We start from the raw sequence: 17,189 nt of genomic DNA on the forward strand, positions 1-17,189 counted from the left end.
ATGGTCTGAATCGGTCTGTAGCCTGATACAGGTCCCATATAATTCGATCTCTCTGTTTTACTTCTTGAGCCCCCAAAGGCCAAGATGTCGGATCTTGACTTCCTGAGCCTCTAGAGGTCACATTTATTATCCGATTTGCCTGAAATTTTGTACGGCGGATCCTATCATGACCACTAACATACGTGTTTATCATGGTCTGAATCGGTCTATAGCCTGATACAGCTCCCATATAAATCGATCTCTCGTTTTACTTCTTGAGCCCCCAAAGGGGGCAATTCTTATTCGAATTGGCTGAAATTTTACAGAGGTCTCCAACATATAATTTAATTGTGGTCCGAACCGGACCATATCTTGATATCGCTCTAATAGCAGAGTAAATCTTTTCTTATATCCTGTTTTGCCTAAGAAGAGATGCCGGGAAAAGAACTCGACAAATGCGATCCATGGTGGAGGGTATATAAGATTTGGCGCGGCCGAACTTAGCACGCTTTTACTTGTTTTTGTTCTATTTCTTGGCCCGCCTAAAACAATTCGCTACAGTTCGACTGAACGACGTCGACGTCGCCGACGCACAACATAGCCAAGAATTATGTTTGTTCATTGAGATTTAATGACAGTTAAAGTTCTTGAAAACAAAGATCAAAGTTGTTTGTTAATGGAAAAAAGCAATTAATTTGATTTACGGATCAGTTAGGAGGACAATAACAGCTACAACAAAAACAAGAACAACAACAACAACACTGTGGTATAAACAAATGGCCAAAGGCATATTTATGACAACAAATGCGATTTGTTATGTTCGGGGTTATATGGTTGGTTGGCATGGGTGTTGGCCACTCTCCCATCCTTCCGTCTGGCGATTGCCAACAAATACTCTATTAAAGGCTAATTAATTTCTTGAGAAATTATTGTCCGGATAAACATGGCTCAAGTGTTGTAATCTGCCGTTGATTATTATTTTTGAACTGTGTACAAGAGAACATAAAAACAAAACAGTCTGACCGTTAGATTAAATTGACAATGTCTTGTGGCAAGTGTTTATCAAAGTGGTGATATATGGTTGAAGTGGCATGGCAACATATTCATCATTCAAAGGAAGTGTAGCAGACACATGGGAAATCCTTATGCCCCGGGGAACGGTTAACTACAAAAGAATTCTCTGAGAATGTTGATGTTCACAGCATCCATCAACTGATAGTGGCAAAGGGGGGAGATGCGAGTATTTGTGTTAAATACGTTATTTATAATGGTATCAAATTTTCATTGCTTGCAATTTGTTACTGAAATAGGTATGGAGTATTGATCACTGATATGATATATTCAAGTCTATTAAGAAGGCCAAAATCTGGCTGAGTGCAGGAGACTGAAAATCCCCTTGCCACAATCGAGGCCTGTGTGGCTGGCTCATCCGTTTAAACTGCACTGAAGGTGTGCTTCAGCGGGGAAGCACGGAACTCGAAAAGTACTTCGACAGCAGCAGTTAGTGAATCATCTAAGGAGGAATCGTCCACACCGCAAATGTCCAGTGTCCTGAGGTAGATTAGTTCCACAGTTTTCTCACCTGCCCCTGGATGCGTACGGCAGCTCATCATGAGAAGTTCTTACGAATCTTTTGAGGATGAACTCCTGGTGGAATCAGAAGAGGAGGCTAACACAACAGTGGTGGAAGTTCTGAATCCTGACTATGAGGAAGAGTGGTTCCACAGCTTTCTCACCAGCCCCTGGATGCGTACGGAAGCGCATTATGACAAATTCTAACGAATCTTGTAAGGATGACCTCCTAATGGATTCAGAAGACGAGGCTAACACAACAGTGGTGGAAGTTCTGAATCCTGACTATGAGGAAGAGTGGCTCCACAGCTTTCTCACCTGCCCCTGGATGCGTACGGAAGCTCATCATGACAAGTTCTAACGAATATTTTGAGGATGAACTCCTGGTGGAATCAGAAGACGAGGCTAACACAACAGTGGTGGAAGTTCTGAATCCTGACTATGAGGAATAGTGGTTCCACAGCTTTCTCACCTGCCCCTGGATGCGTACGGATGCACATCATGAACACTTCTAACGAATCTTTTTAGGATGAACTCCTGGTGGAATCAGAAGACGAGGCTAATACAACAGTGGTGGAAGTTCTGATTCCTGACTATGAGGAAGAGTGGCTCCACAGCTTTCTCACCTGGCCCTGGATGCGTTCGGATGCACATCATGAACACTTCTAACGAATCTTTTTAGGATGAACTCCTGGTGGAATCAGAAGACGAGGCTAACACAACAGTGGTGGAAGTTCTGAATCCTGACTATGAGGAAGAGTGGCTCCACAGCTTTCTCACCTGCCCCTGGATGCGTACGGAAGCTCATCATGACAAGTTCTAGCGAATATTTTGAGGATGAACTCCTGGTGGAATCAGAAGACTAGGCTAAAAGTGATGGAAGTTCTTAATCCTGATTATGGTGCGGTTTCTACAGATAAATCTCCACCATTCTTAGGCCGCTGCGGCGCCACTAAAGGTCCTCCTGATGGCAAGGGGATTTGATGTGGTTCTTATCCAGGAACCATGGGTGTTTGGAGGAAGGGCACGTGGACTAAGACGTAGCGCAGAGGTTAGCATGTCCGCCTATGACGCTGAAAGCCTGGGTTCGTATCCTGGCGAGACCATCAGAAAAAAATTTTCAGCGGTGGTTTTTCCCTCCTAATGCTGGCAACATTTGTGAGGTACAATGCCATGTAAAACTTCTCTCCAAAGAGGTGTCGCACTGCGGCACGCCGTTCGGACTCGGCTATAAAAAGGAGGCCCCTTATCATTGAGCTTAAAACTTGAATCGGACTGCACTCATTGATATGTGAGAATTTTGCCGCTGTTCCTTAGTGGAAAGTTAATAGGCAAAATTTGCATTTGCAAACTTCTTAAGGGAGACACAGAGCATGTATTCTCGCAAAGGGTATTCTAAATGTTTTTCTCCTTCCGCCACTAAGCACTGAAGATTTAGTAGTAGCCACCATATATATCGCACATGATTCCGAAATGCCGCCTTAAAATCCTAGGTTGAAAAGAGGGTGCAGATATTAATCCGCCTCATGCTACTATGGACATACACCTAAGCCAGTAATCGGTTTGTTGTGCGCTCTAAAAACTTTTAAGTTACCTCTAAAAAGAAAATTGTAAGTTAGGAATTCCGTGCTACTTACAAAATCCTTAATTGTTTTTAATACTACTCCCCTAAGTTGGTTCATGTCTGATATTGTATCTCCACCTAAGTACCGGTATCTGTTGGACGCAAAACCCGGGCAATGACAAGGGAAATGCTCCAACATCTCATCAACCTCCCCCGCATGCCCTACACATGCTATCACTTGCCAAATCGTCTGCCCTTTCATTTCCCCTTACTCCGTTATGGCCCGGCACCCAAACAATGCGGATTTTCCCATCCTCGGAGAAGGCGTTAATCTCCTTCTTACACTGCAAGACTGTACGTGACCTTACCGTCCTGGTTGTTATTTGCGCTTATGGCAATTTTACTGTCGGTAAAGAAGTTCACAATCGATGTCCTCGCGTTAGCACCACACCACTTCACGCATTCCGTGATCACCCGGATCTCCGCCTGCAGGACCGTATTATGGTCGGGCAGTCTAAGGTTAAGACCGCGTATCATGCATTGGGTGTATACTGCAGTTGTCAGACCTATAATGCTATATGGTGTTGTGGTCTGGTGGACGGCGCTTCAAAAGTCCACCTACTGCTTAAAACTTAACCGGATCCAAAGGATGGCTTGTTAGTGCATCACAGCCGCACTGAGGACGACACCATCTGATGCACTGAATTTAATGCTACTTCTTATGCCTCTGGACATTGTGGCTACCCAAATTGCAGCGTTCACTGACGTGAGGTTAAGGGAGCTTTCTCTGTGGTCATGTGGCGGCTACGGACAATGTGTTATCCTTGATACAATGCTCGATGTTCCAGACAGTATGGATTACACCCTGCCTGAGCCGCTTTTTGATAAAAAGTACTGTACCATTACGATATTCCTGGTAATAGAAGTTACATAGACTTCTATGCCGATGGTTCCAAACGAGATGACCAGGAGGGCTTTGGGGTGTACTTTAAAGTTCTTGAATTGGTCATATCGAAAAAGTTACCCGACCACTGCAGTGTTTATCAAGGGGTGATCCTTGCAATTAAGGAAGTGGTGGAATGGCTAAGATTTATTGTCATTACGACGATTGGCATAAATATCTTCTCAGACAGGAGGCAGCCTCTAAATCCTTGGAGAACGTATTTCTGAACACAGAAACCGCCCTCGACTGTTGTAGATCTCTCAACGAGATGGGTAAACGGTTCAAAGTTCACCTGTTCTGGGTGCCAGGCCACAGATAACCCAGAGAACTGTAAAGCGGACGAGCTTGCGAGACTAGGAATTTCCCTACACATTCCAGGGAAACTGCAATCTGTGGGTATGCCTCCAGCGACTTGTAAGCCAAGTTTCCAGAACCAGGCCCGTAGGACAACGAATGATAGATGGTCCCAAAGAGGGGGCTGTGAGCATTCTAAAACTAAGTGGCCTTATCTAAACTTGAAGAGGTCTACCGCTTTGCTGTCACTGGCTATAACTACAAGGCATGTTCCGTCTTCTATTCCTGTGGCATCACAATGGACGAAAACGTGAGTGAGTCTGATGGTAGACTACCACTTAAGCCTTACCTAACCTAACCTAACTCAGGTTGTACTTGCATTATTTTACAACAAATCGGGAATTGTTTGAGGCTGCTGTGGTCTCAAGAATCATGCGCAACGGATGTTGAAAGTCATAGGAGAAGTCTTTGTGACAAATTTCATCCGAATTAGATGAGATTTGAGGCCTCTAGGAGCTCAAGATGTCAAATCCGGTTTTAATGCGAGCTATATCAGTTTATAGAGCTATTCAGATCATACCTGGAATGGATGTTTGAAGTCATAGCAGAAGTCTTTGTACCAAATTTCCACAAAATCAGTTGAAAATTTGGGACTGTAGGACCTCAACAAATCAAATCCGGGGATCGGTTTACATAGAGTCTCTACATCTTTGGAGTACCCCCTAAAGCCCACTTGGTCGTTTAGCTTGGAACCATCCATACAGAAGTCTATGTAACTTCTTTTACCAGGGATATCGTAGTTCCAATCGGTTCTATCAGGAATAGTGGTACAGTTCATTTTATCAAACAGCGGCTCAGGTAATGTGTAATCCAAACTGCCTGGAACATCGGATATTGCATCAAGGATAACACAGTGGCCGAAACACATTATCAAAGAGAAAGCCCCCTTAACCTCACGGCGTTGGTCGCTGCAATGTGTCTAGCCACAATGGCCAGAGGCATAAGATGTAGCATTATATACAGTGCATCAGATGGTGTCGTCCTCAGTGCGGCTGTGATGCAAAAAACAAGCCATCCTTTGAATCCGGTTGACTATTGAACAGTAGGTGGACTTTTGAAGCGCCGTCCACCAGCCCAAGCTCAATGATAAGGACGCCCTTTTTATTGCCGGGTCTGAACGGCACTACTTAGCAGACAAGTTCGCACGGCTGATTATCTAAGGGAAATACCTCACAAGGGTCGACAGCTTTAGGCGGGGATAACCACCATTCTAACCTCTGAGCTACGGTGGCCGCAAGTGATTCTAATTTACTACTCTTCAAAGTAAGTGAACTTAACAACTCGCTTAAGTCTGCATGTCCTGGAACCTAGCAACGACTGTCGTATTCATCCAGACTACAGCTTGGTATAGGGAATGATGACAAAAATATAACTGCCATATATACCGATCTCCCTGTTGGCGGTCTTTGGGCCATAAAATACGCATTTTCTCCCCCAATAGTGGAAAACTGAGTCCAGTTGTATTAGTATCCTCCGTATCGAATAAAGTCCACATCTTGGCAATATCATGATGAAGCTCCCTTAACACAGTTATTGGAAGTTATAAAACAAAACAACTCATGTAAAATTTCAGCCAAATCGGATGAGAATTGCGCGCTCTATTGTCTCAAGAAGTCAAGACCCAAGATCGGTTTATATGACAGCTGTACCAGATTATGAACTGATTTGAATCATACTTAACACAGTTATTGGAATTGATACCAAAACACAACGTGCAAAATTTCAGTCGAATCGGATAAGAATTGCGCCCTCTTAAAGTTGAAGATGTCAAGATCCCAGATCGGTTTATATGGGAGCTATATCAGGTTCTATACCGATTTACGCTTTAATTTACGTTTTAATTACGATTTAATTGCGCCCTCTAGAGGCTCAAGAAGTCAAGACCCAAGATCGGTGTATATGGCAGCTATATCAAAACATAGAACGATTTGAACCATACTTAGCGCAGTTGTTTTCAAGTTATACCAAAACAACACGTGCAAAATTTCAGTCAAATCGGACGAGAATTGCGCCCTCCAGAGGCTCAAGAAGTCAAGATCCCAGATCGGTTTATATGGCAGCTATATCAGGTTATGTACCGATTTGCGTCATATTGAACACAGTTATTGGAAGTCATAAAACAAAAAACCTCATGTAAAATTTCAGCCAAATTGGATGAGAATTGCGCGCTCTATTGGCTCAAGAAGTCAAGACCCAAGATCGGTTTATATGGCAGCTATATCAAAACATGGACCGATATGACCCATTTGCAATCTTAACCGACCGACACTTATAAGAAGTATTTGTGCAAAATTTCAAGCGGCTAGCTTTACTCCTTCCATAGTTAGCGTGCTTTCGACACACAGACGGACGGACAGACAGACGGACGGACAGATGGACGGACGGACAGATGGACGGTCAGATGGACGGACGGACAGACGTACGGACGGACAGACGGACGGACGGACAGACAGACAGACGGACGGACATGGCTAGATCGACTTAAAATGCCATAACGATCAAGAATATATAAACTTTATGGGGTCTCAGACGCATATATCGAGATGTAACAAACAGAATGACCAAATTAGTATACCCCCATCCTACGGTGGAGGGTATAAAAATTCAGCAAAATGTCATTGAATCCACATTTTTCAAAGCAATTTTTAATAGTAAGTATTTTGCCTTTGATATCGCTATAAGAATGCATTTTTAATAGACATTTACAAGACTTAACACAAAGTGAAAATACTCTTCCCCAAACTCTTGAACATTCTTGTGAAGCCATGAAAAGTTTCAGAGTAACTTAATTACAATATGAACACGTTTTAAATAATTTTATTTCGCACAACTGCTTCTTGAGAAGTAGTAGTTGATGGCGATAATAGTCTAAGGACAAAGCATCAAAGGAAACTTCCACATCGCTTAGCAGCAAGAAGCACAAGCCTTTGTCTGCAACATCTTTTTTGAGGGGAAAAAAGGAATTTATAGAGACGCTCTCGCCTTTACTAAGGATAATGCATATTTAAGTTTTACTCTATCTTTTACTTTATTTGAAAAAAAAAAAAAAAGTTGAGCTAATTTTTTTTTCTTTATCCCTTTTTTGTCATCTTTACAGGGCGAAGATAGTGTGGAATATTTTCTTGGTCTAACGCCGAGTGGAATTGTGGTGCTGCGCAACAAAACAACCGTGGCTCATTATTATTGGCCACGCATAGCTAAAGTCTATTACAAAGGACGCTATTTTATGCTAAGGATAAGTGATAAAAATGTATGTAAATTATTTTCTTATCTTGTAGAGTTTTCGCCAAGCCACTTCTTTGTTTGTTTGTTGGCGATATATTTTGATACAGTGCATCTAGGGGTAAAGCAACTGGGACATTGGAAGGGGTAACACCATGCTAATTGATATAAATTTTCAACGAAAATCAAAATTTGATTTATTTTTAAAGAATTTTCCCATTTTATTCAATCTTTTGGTACAAAAGATATAAGAAAGATTCCTTTAATTTTGACAAACCTGGCAAACCGAGCATTGCAGCGCCTGTGTCCTATAGACCAAAAAACCTGTGGACACTATGTACAATACAGACCACATGCCTATATTAATGTAAAGTTAATAAAACCAGTTCTACAGGACAGATCCTGTATCAAGGTATAGATCGCTTCAATGCTAAAATTGACATATTGGCTGTGTACACTTACAGTCAAGGGAGAGGAAGGGTAAAGAGATATAACGACAAGACAGAAAGGGTAACCCATGTATTCTTGTCAAGAGTGGGGCTATAAGAACTGTGATGACTTACAAATTTGAAATTTACCCATGAAAATTGGAACAGAGGTAAACTTTTTATATGTCAAAGAGTGCTGTCCAACTCAAGTTTAAACTCAATGATAAGGGACCTTCTTTTTATTGCCGAGTCTGAACGGCGTGCCACAGTGTGGCACCTCTGTGGCACCCTTCACCATAGGATGGGGATATACTAATTTCGTCTTTCTGTTTGTAACTGCTCGAAATATTCGTCTAAGACCCCATTAAGTAGATATATTCTTGACCGTCATGACATTTTAAATCGAACTAGCCGTGTCCGTCCGTCCGTCCGTCTGTCTGTCCGTCGGACCGTATGTCTGTTGAAAGCACGCTTCCTTTCGAAGGAATAAAGCTAGCCGCTTGAAATTTTGCACAAATACTTCTGATTAGTGTAGATCGGTTGGGATTGTAAATGGGCCATATCGGTCCATGTTTTGATATAGCTGCCATGTATACCGATCTTGGGTCTTGACTTCTTGAGCCACTAGAGGACGCAATTACTATCCGATTTAGCTGAAATATTGCATGATGTGTTTCGTTATGACTTTCAACAACTGTGCTAAGAATAGTTCAAATCGGTCCATAACCTGATATAGCTGCCATATAAACCGATCTAGGGTCTTGATTTCTGGAGCCTCTACAGGGAGCAATTCTTATCCGATATGACTGAAATTTTGCACGACGTGTTTTGTTATGACCTCCAACAACTGTGTTAAGAATAGTTCAAATCGGTCCATAACCTGATATAGCTGCCATATAAACCGATCTGGGGTCTTGACTTCTTGAGCCACTAGAGTGCGCAATTCTTATCCGATTTAGCTGAAATTTTGCATGACGTGTTTTGTTATGACTTCCAACAACTGTATTAAGAATAGTTAAAATCGGTACATAACCTGATATAGCTGCCATATAAACCGATCTGGGGTCTTGACTTCTTGAGCCTCCACAGGGAGCAATTCCAATTCGATTTGGCTGAAATTTTGCACGACGTGTTTTGTTATGACTTCCAACAAGTGTATTAAGAATAGTTCAAATCAGTCCATAACCTGATATAGCTGCCATATAAACCGATCTGGGGTCTTGACTTCTTGAGCTTCTAGCGTGCGGAATTCCTATCCGATTTCGCTGAAATTTTGCATGAGGTGTTTTATTATAACTTCCAACAACTGTGCTGAGTATGGTTGAAATCGGTTCATAACCTGATATAGCTCCCATATAAACCTATCTGGGGTCTTGACTTCTTGAGCCGCTGGAGGGCACAATTCTTATTCGATTTCGTTGAAATTTTGCATGAGGTGTTTTATTATGACTTCCTACAGCAGTGCTGAATATACTTGAAATCGGTCCTTAACCTGATATAGCTGCCATATAAACCTAACTGGGGTCTTGACTTCCTGAGCGTCTGGAGTGTGCTATTATTATCCGATTTGGCTGAAATTTTGCACGGCGTGTTTTGTTATGACTCTCATCAACTGTACTAAGAATAGATCAAAACGTTCCATAAACTGATATAACTGTCATATAAACCGATCTGGGGTCTTGACTTCTTGAGCCACTAGAGGGCGCATTTATTATCCGATTTGGCTGAAATTTTGTACAACGGCTTCTCTCATGACCTTTAACATGGGTGTCGAAAATTCCATTAATCGGTTCATAGCCCATTTTACTTCTTCAGCCAATAAAGTGCGCAATTCTTACTATATTTGGCTGAAATATTACACAATGACTTCTACTATGGTCTTCAATATTCAGTTCAATTATGGTCCGAAATGAACCATAACTGGATATTGTTCCAATAACATAGCAATTCTTTTCTTTTATGCTTTATTTGCCAAATGCGATCCATGGTAGAGGGTATATAAGATTCGGCCCAGCCGAACTTAGCACGCTTTTACTTGTTTCAAATGGCATAGAACCTTACAAATGTTGCCTGCATTAGGAGGGACCACCGCTGAAATCTTTTCCTCGCCAGGATTCGGCATCATAGGCTGACATGCTAAGCTCTACACTAGGATGACTTCCAGGCACTTTTTAAACGGGCTTGAAATGCGGCCTGAATTCAAAGATAGTCCACTGGCTCTACGGAAGCGTAATAAGACCAGTATTTTATTGCGCTTTAGAAGTTTAGTAGACGGCGGCATAGAGAAAGTTCAAACTGAGGACATTACAACATCTTCGCATAACGTGTTGTTTTGGCGTAGATGGGGCAATAAGCATCACGTCTGCTATATGGCATATGAATATGAACCAGCCACTGCGGCTATTAGACTTAAGAAGATGGGATAGTGGATAGAAGATAGGAGATGTTCATGTCATTGCAGGATACTCGAGGTGACGATAGAAATCCTGAATAGATTGTAAGAGGTTTCGGTTTGGAGACCGTGCGAGTTTTTGCATCCAGCGGCAAAAGCTTGGGGTTGACTGAACTCTGGTATTGTCATCTGGGTATTCATGCTTTACGGATGGATCATAACTAAAGGATAGGGTGGGTCTAGGGGTCTACATTAAGTATCAAGGGAGTAAGCCGAGTGTGAGCACCAGTACGGACAGTAACTTTGCCAACGGGACTATAGCAACCACCACGGTAAACTCGGGAACCGTTTTGGGGTGTAAGAACTAGATTTACGCCTCTTCTAAAGATGACAAGAACCGCAACGTTTGAGTGCTGGGTCATAAAAAAGTAAGGTGGAGCGAAAGGGCGGACCAATTGGTCATAGAGGCCAGAGGACTGCCTACAGTAAAATTGGTAGAAACGAGACCTTGAGTACCCAGAGACTGAGATCTGTTTCCGACTGCGTGACCAAAATACTGCAGACCGGGCGAACTTGAAATGCCTGAGATGGGTTGGTGTTGACGTAAGTACGTCGAGTGAGCACCTTTACGGACAGTGAAGTGGTCATCAGGGCTATAGCACCCTTGACGGTAGTCCCGAACATTCTTGGGGTATAAGAAGGAGATTTTAGCCTTTTCTGAAGGTGGCACCATCCGCAATGTTTGAGTGCTGCATCATAGAGAAGTAAGGTGGAAGGAAAGAGCGGACGAAATGGACGTAGGGGCCAGATGACTGCCATCACTAAAATTGATGAAATCGAAATGTAGCACTGTGGAATAGTGAAATGATCGATAGGACGATGAAAACCCAATTAAATAATCCGGATCATGAGAAGTCGATGCTATAACTTAGAAGAAAGAAGGTCACTATAACTTTCGGTATTATTACGGACCTCATGGGACTAGGGACATACTTATGCAAGGGACTAGGGACATACTTACGCTCAAGAAGTCAAGACCCCAGATAGGTTTATATGACAGCTATATCAGGTTATGGACCGATTTCAACCATACTCAGCACAGTTGTTGGAAGTCACAATAAAACACCTCATGCAAAATTAGACCCAAATCGGATAAGACTTGTGCCCTTTACCGGCTCAAGATCTGTTTATATGGCAGATATATCAAAACGTGAACGGATATAGCCCATTTACAATCCCAACCGACCTACACTTACAAGAAGTATTTGTGCAAAATTTCAAGCGGCTAGCTTTATTCCTTCGAAAGTTAGCGTGCTTTTGACAGACAGACAAACAGACAGACGGACGGACATGGCTAGTTCGACTTAAAATGTCATAACGATCAAGAATACATATACTTTATGGGGTCTTGGACGAATATTTCGAGGGGTTACAAGCAGAATGAAGAAATTAGTACACCCCCATCCTATGGTGGAGGGTATAAAAAGCGCGCGATGAACTTTCTTAACAAAGCACGCATTTTGAATAAAAAATTTATTAATTTGAAAGCGTTGTTCGTTTGTCATGGTTAAAATATAGACCAAATTGAAGAAGTTTTGCAGTGAAACAGAACACGAAATGTGCCTGAGCTGCTTAAACCAGTGTTGCCAAAAAGATAATAGCTAAAAAAAATTACCCTTTACATATATCCGGTTATGGCGGCCACCATGGCGCTTATCCTTTTATGACGCAGAACGCCTGGTTTCAAATCCCGGCGTGAACATCAGAAAGATTATCAGTGGCCACCGTAGCGCAGAGGTTAGCCTTCGACGGTGAACGCCTGGGTTCGAACCCTGCCGAGACCATCAGAAAACAGAAAAAACATTTTTCAGCGGTGGATTTCTCCTCCTAATGCTGGCTACATATGTGAGGTACTAAGCCATGTAAAAACTTCTCTACAAAAACGGTGTCGCACTGTGGCACCCCATTCGGACTCAGCTACAAGAAGGAGGCCCCTTATCACTGAGCTTAAACTTGAATCGGACTTCACTCATTGATATGTGAGAAGTTTGCCTCTGGTTCTTAGTGGAATGTTCATGGGCAAAATTTGCATTTGGTTATACCAACATTTGTTAGGTATCCTACCAAGTTAAACCTTTCCTACCAAGTGGTGGCACTATACGACACGCCGTTCGGACTTGGCATAAAAAGGGCGCCCATTTCATTGAGGTTTAATTTAATAAGACTGCACTCATTGGTTTGTGAGAAGTGTCCTCTGTTACTTAATGGAATGTTCTTGGGACCTTTAATTTGTCAGACTATGGACCGATTTTGACCATACTTGGGACGACTGTTGAATGTCGTAGAAAAACTGTACATGCAAATTCCAGCCAAATAAGATAATTATCACTCCCCCCTAGAGGCTTAAAAAGCCATATCAGGTGATCGGGTTATATTTCAGCTATAAGGTTAGGTGTCGATTTGGAACATATCCATCACATTTATTGGAAGTCAGAATAAAATGCAACTTGCAAAATTTCATCAAAATCGGGTAGTCATTGCGTCCTCTAGAGGCTCAAGAAGTTAAATCTGAAGACCAGTTTATATGACATCTATATCAGATTATCAACCAATTTGGACCATTCTTGACACAGTTATTTGAAGTCGGAACAAGACACCTCATGCAAAATGTCAGCTAAATTAGATAAGAATTGCCCCTTTAGAGGCTCAATAAGTCGAGATCCGAGATCGGCTTATATGGCGGCTATATCAAAGCATAGATTTATTTTGCCCATTTATAATCCCAGCTGACTCATATTAATAGGAATTATTAGTGTAAAATTTCAAGCGCCTAGCATAACTCCTTCGAATGTTAGAGTGCTTTCGACAGACAGATGGACGGACAGACGGACGGTCATAAATAAAACGACTTGGAATATATATTCTTTGTTGGATCTCTGATCAATATTTCGATGTGTTGCAATCATAATGACGAAATAAGTATACTCCCACATTATGGTATCTTATATATAAAAATCAATTTGTGTTTGTTTGTAGGTTTGTTTATGTGTTTGTTTGTGTGTTCCTCATAGACTCAGAAACGGCTGAACCGACTTTCTTGAAATTTTCACAAATGGTGCACAATGACCCCGTGGTGAAAATAGGGTACTACATTCTTTGATATCTCAAGGTGGGCGGACCCTCCCCCTTACCCTAATTTTTAGAAACGCCAGATCCCGGAGATGGGTGTTGCGATTTAAGCGAAATTTTGTGTGCTCTCATATAGTGCCCTAAAAATAAAAATTTGGTATCCAAATTTCGAATGGGGTACCTAAGGGGGCTGCCCCACCCTAAAACCTACCAAACATATACCAATCACGACAATATGGGACTCAAATGAAAGGTGTTTACGATAAGCAAACGTATCTGATATCCAATTGTCGGACCAAGTGCTAGGGGAACCACCCCAACCACCAAAACACCCCTAAATCGGAAATATTTACCGACCATGGCAATATGGGACTCAAATGAAAGGTATTTGCGAGTAGAATACGAATCTAATATCCAAACGTGGGACCACGTTTCTGGCGGTCCACCCCATCCCCAAAACACCCCCCAAACTGGACTTATTTACTGAGCAATGGATTATGGGGCTTAAATATCCAAATATGGGACCAAGTGTTTGGGGGGCCGCCTCTCCCCAAAAACATCCCCCAAAGGTGACAAATTTACAACCATAGCAATATGGGGCTCAAATGAAAGGTCTTCCGGAGTAAAGCACGAATTTGATATGAATATTCGGGAAAAGTGTCTACTGGGCCACCCCACCCCCACAACACCACCCAAATAGTAAGTATTTTCTGACTATTGTGATATGAGGCTCATATAAAGTGGAACACGAATCCGATATATATTTTCAAGGCCAACTCACTGAGGGGCCCCCCATCCCCCAAAACACCCCCAAAGCCGGTCATATTTGACGACTATGGAAATATGGGGCTCAAAATTAAAGGTATGTGGGAGTAGTCCACGTATCTGATATCAACATTAGGGGCCAACTGTCTACCGGACGTCCCACCACCATAACCACCCCCAAATATGACATATTTGCTCACCAAGACAATTTGGAACTAAATATTCATAGTTTTTAGGGCCAATACCCCAAACCGGACATATTTGCTGACTTTTGCAATAAGGAGTTTAAATGAGATTAGAAAACGAATTTGATATCCAATTTTGAGGGCAATGGCAATATGGGGTTCAAATAAATCATATATAGATATATGAGAATAGACCACGTTGCTGATATATTTTCCGGGCTTAGTGTTTGGGGAACCACCCCAATCCTCAAAACACCCTTAAATCGGGCATATTTACCGACCATGTCAATGTGGAGCTTAAATGAAAGGTATTGGGGGATAGAGCAAAAATTTATACCCATTTTCGGGACCAATTTTCTGGGGGTCTCCCTCTTTCCCAAAATACCCCACAAACAGCAATTTTTTAGTGATCATCGCAATATGGGGCGCAAATAAAGGTATTTGGGAGTAGAATACGAATTTGATATCCAAATGTAGAACCATGTATATAGGGCATCACCCCTTCCCCAAAGGGTTAAAAATTTTCGACCATGCCAATATGTGGCTCAAATGAAAGATATTTGCGATTAGAAAACGAATTTGATAACCTATTTTGAGGCCATGTGTTTGGGGGACGTCTCATCCTGTAAACTCCTCTTAAGCCAATGGCAATATGGGGTATAAATAAATGGTATTTGAGAGAAGAGCACAATGCTGATATTTTTTTAGGGCCAAGTATCTGAGGGACCACCTCTCCCCCGAAAACACCATAACAACTTAGTAATCCAGGTTATAGATTTTCTCCGGTGAAACTCGATCCTAGATTTTATAGCTCCACGTTTTAATGACAAACCTCTATGAAATTGCTATTGAAAATGTTTTCTTTCATTAGGTCCTGCCACAGTCTATATGCATTAATTTTTTTTGCCAAATTCGTAGTTAGTCTCATTTTGCATTTAACTGGGGCAGACATTTGATCGTATATCTGAGATCCTTGTTTGCCACCCTGGCAAACAGAAACCCACAAACATCTTGGGATAATCATTTTGGTCTGAGAAAATCCTTCTCATAAATATTTATTTTCTTATATTCTTTTGTCGCCAACACCATAAATTGATGGTGGTTATGTTTGTCTTGACGCCATTCCTTGTTTAAGGACAGGGCTGGGGATGCTCTTTATCATAAGGCGTTAAAAACGTGAACGGTGGCGCGTATATCTTCCTTTTCTTAGCTTCATGTTGACAAAGTAGTTTTGTGTTGTGAAACTTCTTGTTATTACTTATAATAAATGTTCGCTTTTTTTTAAGGAAAAAATTCTTCTCGAGAGAAAATCAAAAGAAAAAAAAAATGCTTGTCATAAAGTTTTGCATGTTTTTCAAGGGTAGTCTTAAGTAAAAGGGAGATAAAACCACAAGTCGCCTTCAATGTCCTGGTTGCTTAAACATCAGATGATATCCTTGCTTGTTAAACAGTTGCGGAAGAATGAAACTTTTCTTCTTTTTATTTGTTGCGTTGTTTTTTTTTCAACACATAAGTGTTACTTTGATATTTATGTGTGTTTGTGCTAAGGATATGCTCATCGTTTTTTCTCCTCTCTCTCTCTCTCTCTTTCATCCTTTAGAACGAGTTAAGCACCTATGGCTTTGAGACACCTCGCAAATCAGCCTGCAAGCACTTGTGGCGTTGCTGTGTGGAACACCATGCGTTTTTTCGTCTGATGCGAGTTCCGCCATCATTACCAAATTCACCGTCAAATACTTCAGATATTTTTCAATTGGGCTCGAGACTGAAATGCAGGTAAGTTGAAGCCACCAATAAACACAAAAAAAAAACCCCATCTTCGACTACACTTTTAGCTGCTCAAAAAGACTTTTGTGAAAAGTTGTTGGGAAAGTCTTATTTTTGTAGAACCTGGGATTGAGTGCAAACCTTGGTATGCTGTCAACTTTTTAAATATTGCGAGGATATGCATACCCTTGGCTTTGTCACTTAGCGTGAGCAAAAAGTTAAAGTTTGACATATTTGGCGGAAATTAACAACAAAAAGTTGAAAATGAACCCAAAGGAAAAACGTTATTCATATATGCGTAAGAAGTGAAATATTTGGTAGCCAAGTCAAAGGTTACACTAAATTTAAGGTATTAAAGTTAAAACAAGTGAAAAGTCAAAGGTTCGGGTGGGCCGAACTTTGGATACCCACCACCTCGGATATATTGGGTTGCCCAAAAAGTAATTGCGGATTTTTTAAAAGAAAGTAAAGCATTTTTAATAAAACTTAGAATGAACTTTAATCAAATATACTTTTTTTACACTTTTTTCTAAAGCAAGATAAAAGCAACAGCTGATAACTGACAGAAGAAAGAATGCAATTACAGAGACACAAGCTGTGAAAAAATTTGTCAACGCCGACTATATGAAAAATCCGCAATTACTTTTTGGACAACCCAATATAAATTTACCATTTTTTGTCCTACTAAGGTGAAAAGAAAATCTAAATAAAGTCCGATCTCTTCCACATTCGGGGAGACTATAAAACGGTCTAATCCAACTCACTGTAACAAATTCATCGATTAAAAAATGCACGTTTTATGGGTCTAAGAATTTGAATCGGGAAATCGGTTGTTGTTGTTGTAGCAGTTTATTGTGTTCCAGCCTTCGTCTGCTTGATTCTGTTGAGT

The 17,189-nt window shown here is 41.4% G+C and overlaps 1 protein-coding gene across 2 annotated transcripts in view; it reads left to right on the plus strand.

Moving 5' to 3' along the window:
• Positions 1-17,189, plus strand: part of LOC106083634 (band 4.1-like protein 4A) — a 270,027-nt gene that overhangs the window by 147,799 nt on the left and 105,039 nt on the right. For both annotated transcript variants that reach the window (XM_059362286.1, XM_059362287.1), the window contains exons 6-7: positions 7,510-7,662; positions 16,134-16,309. In XM_059362286.1, the coding sequence (XP_059218269.1) occupies positions 7,510-7,662; positions 16,134-16,309 (329 nt within the window). The remainder of the gene's footprint in view (positions 1-7,509; positions 7,663-16,133; positions 16,310-17,189) is intronic.

This window comes from Stomoxys calcitrans, chromosome 2 (assembly GCF_963082655.1).
Source record: "Stomoxys calcitrans chromosome 2, idStoCalc2.1, whole genome shotgun sequence".
Taxonomy (NCBI): Eukaryota; Metazoa; Arthropoda; class Insecta; order Diptera; family Muscidae; genus Stomoxys; species Stomoxys calcitrans.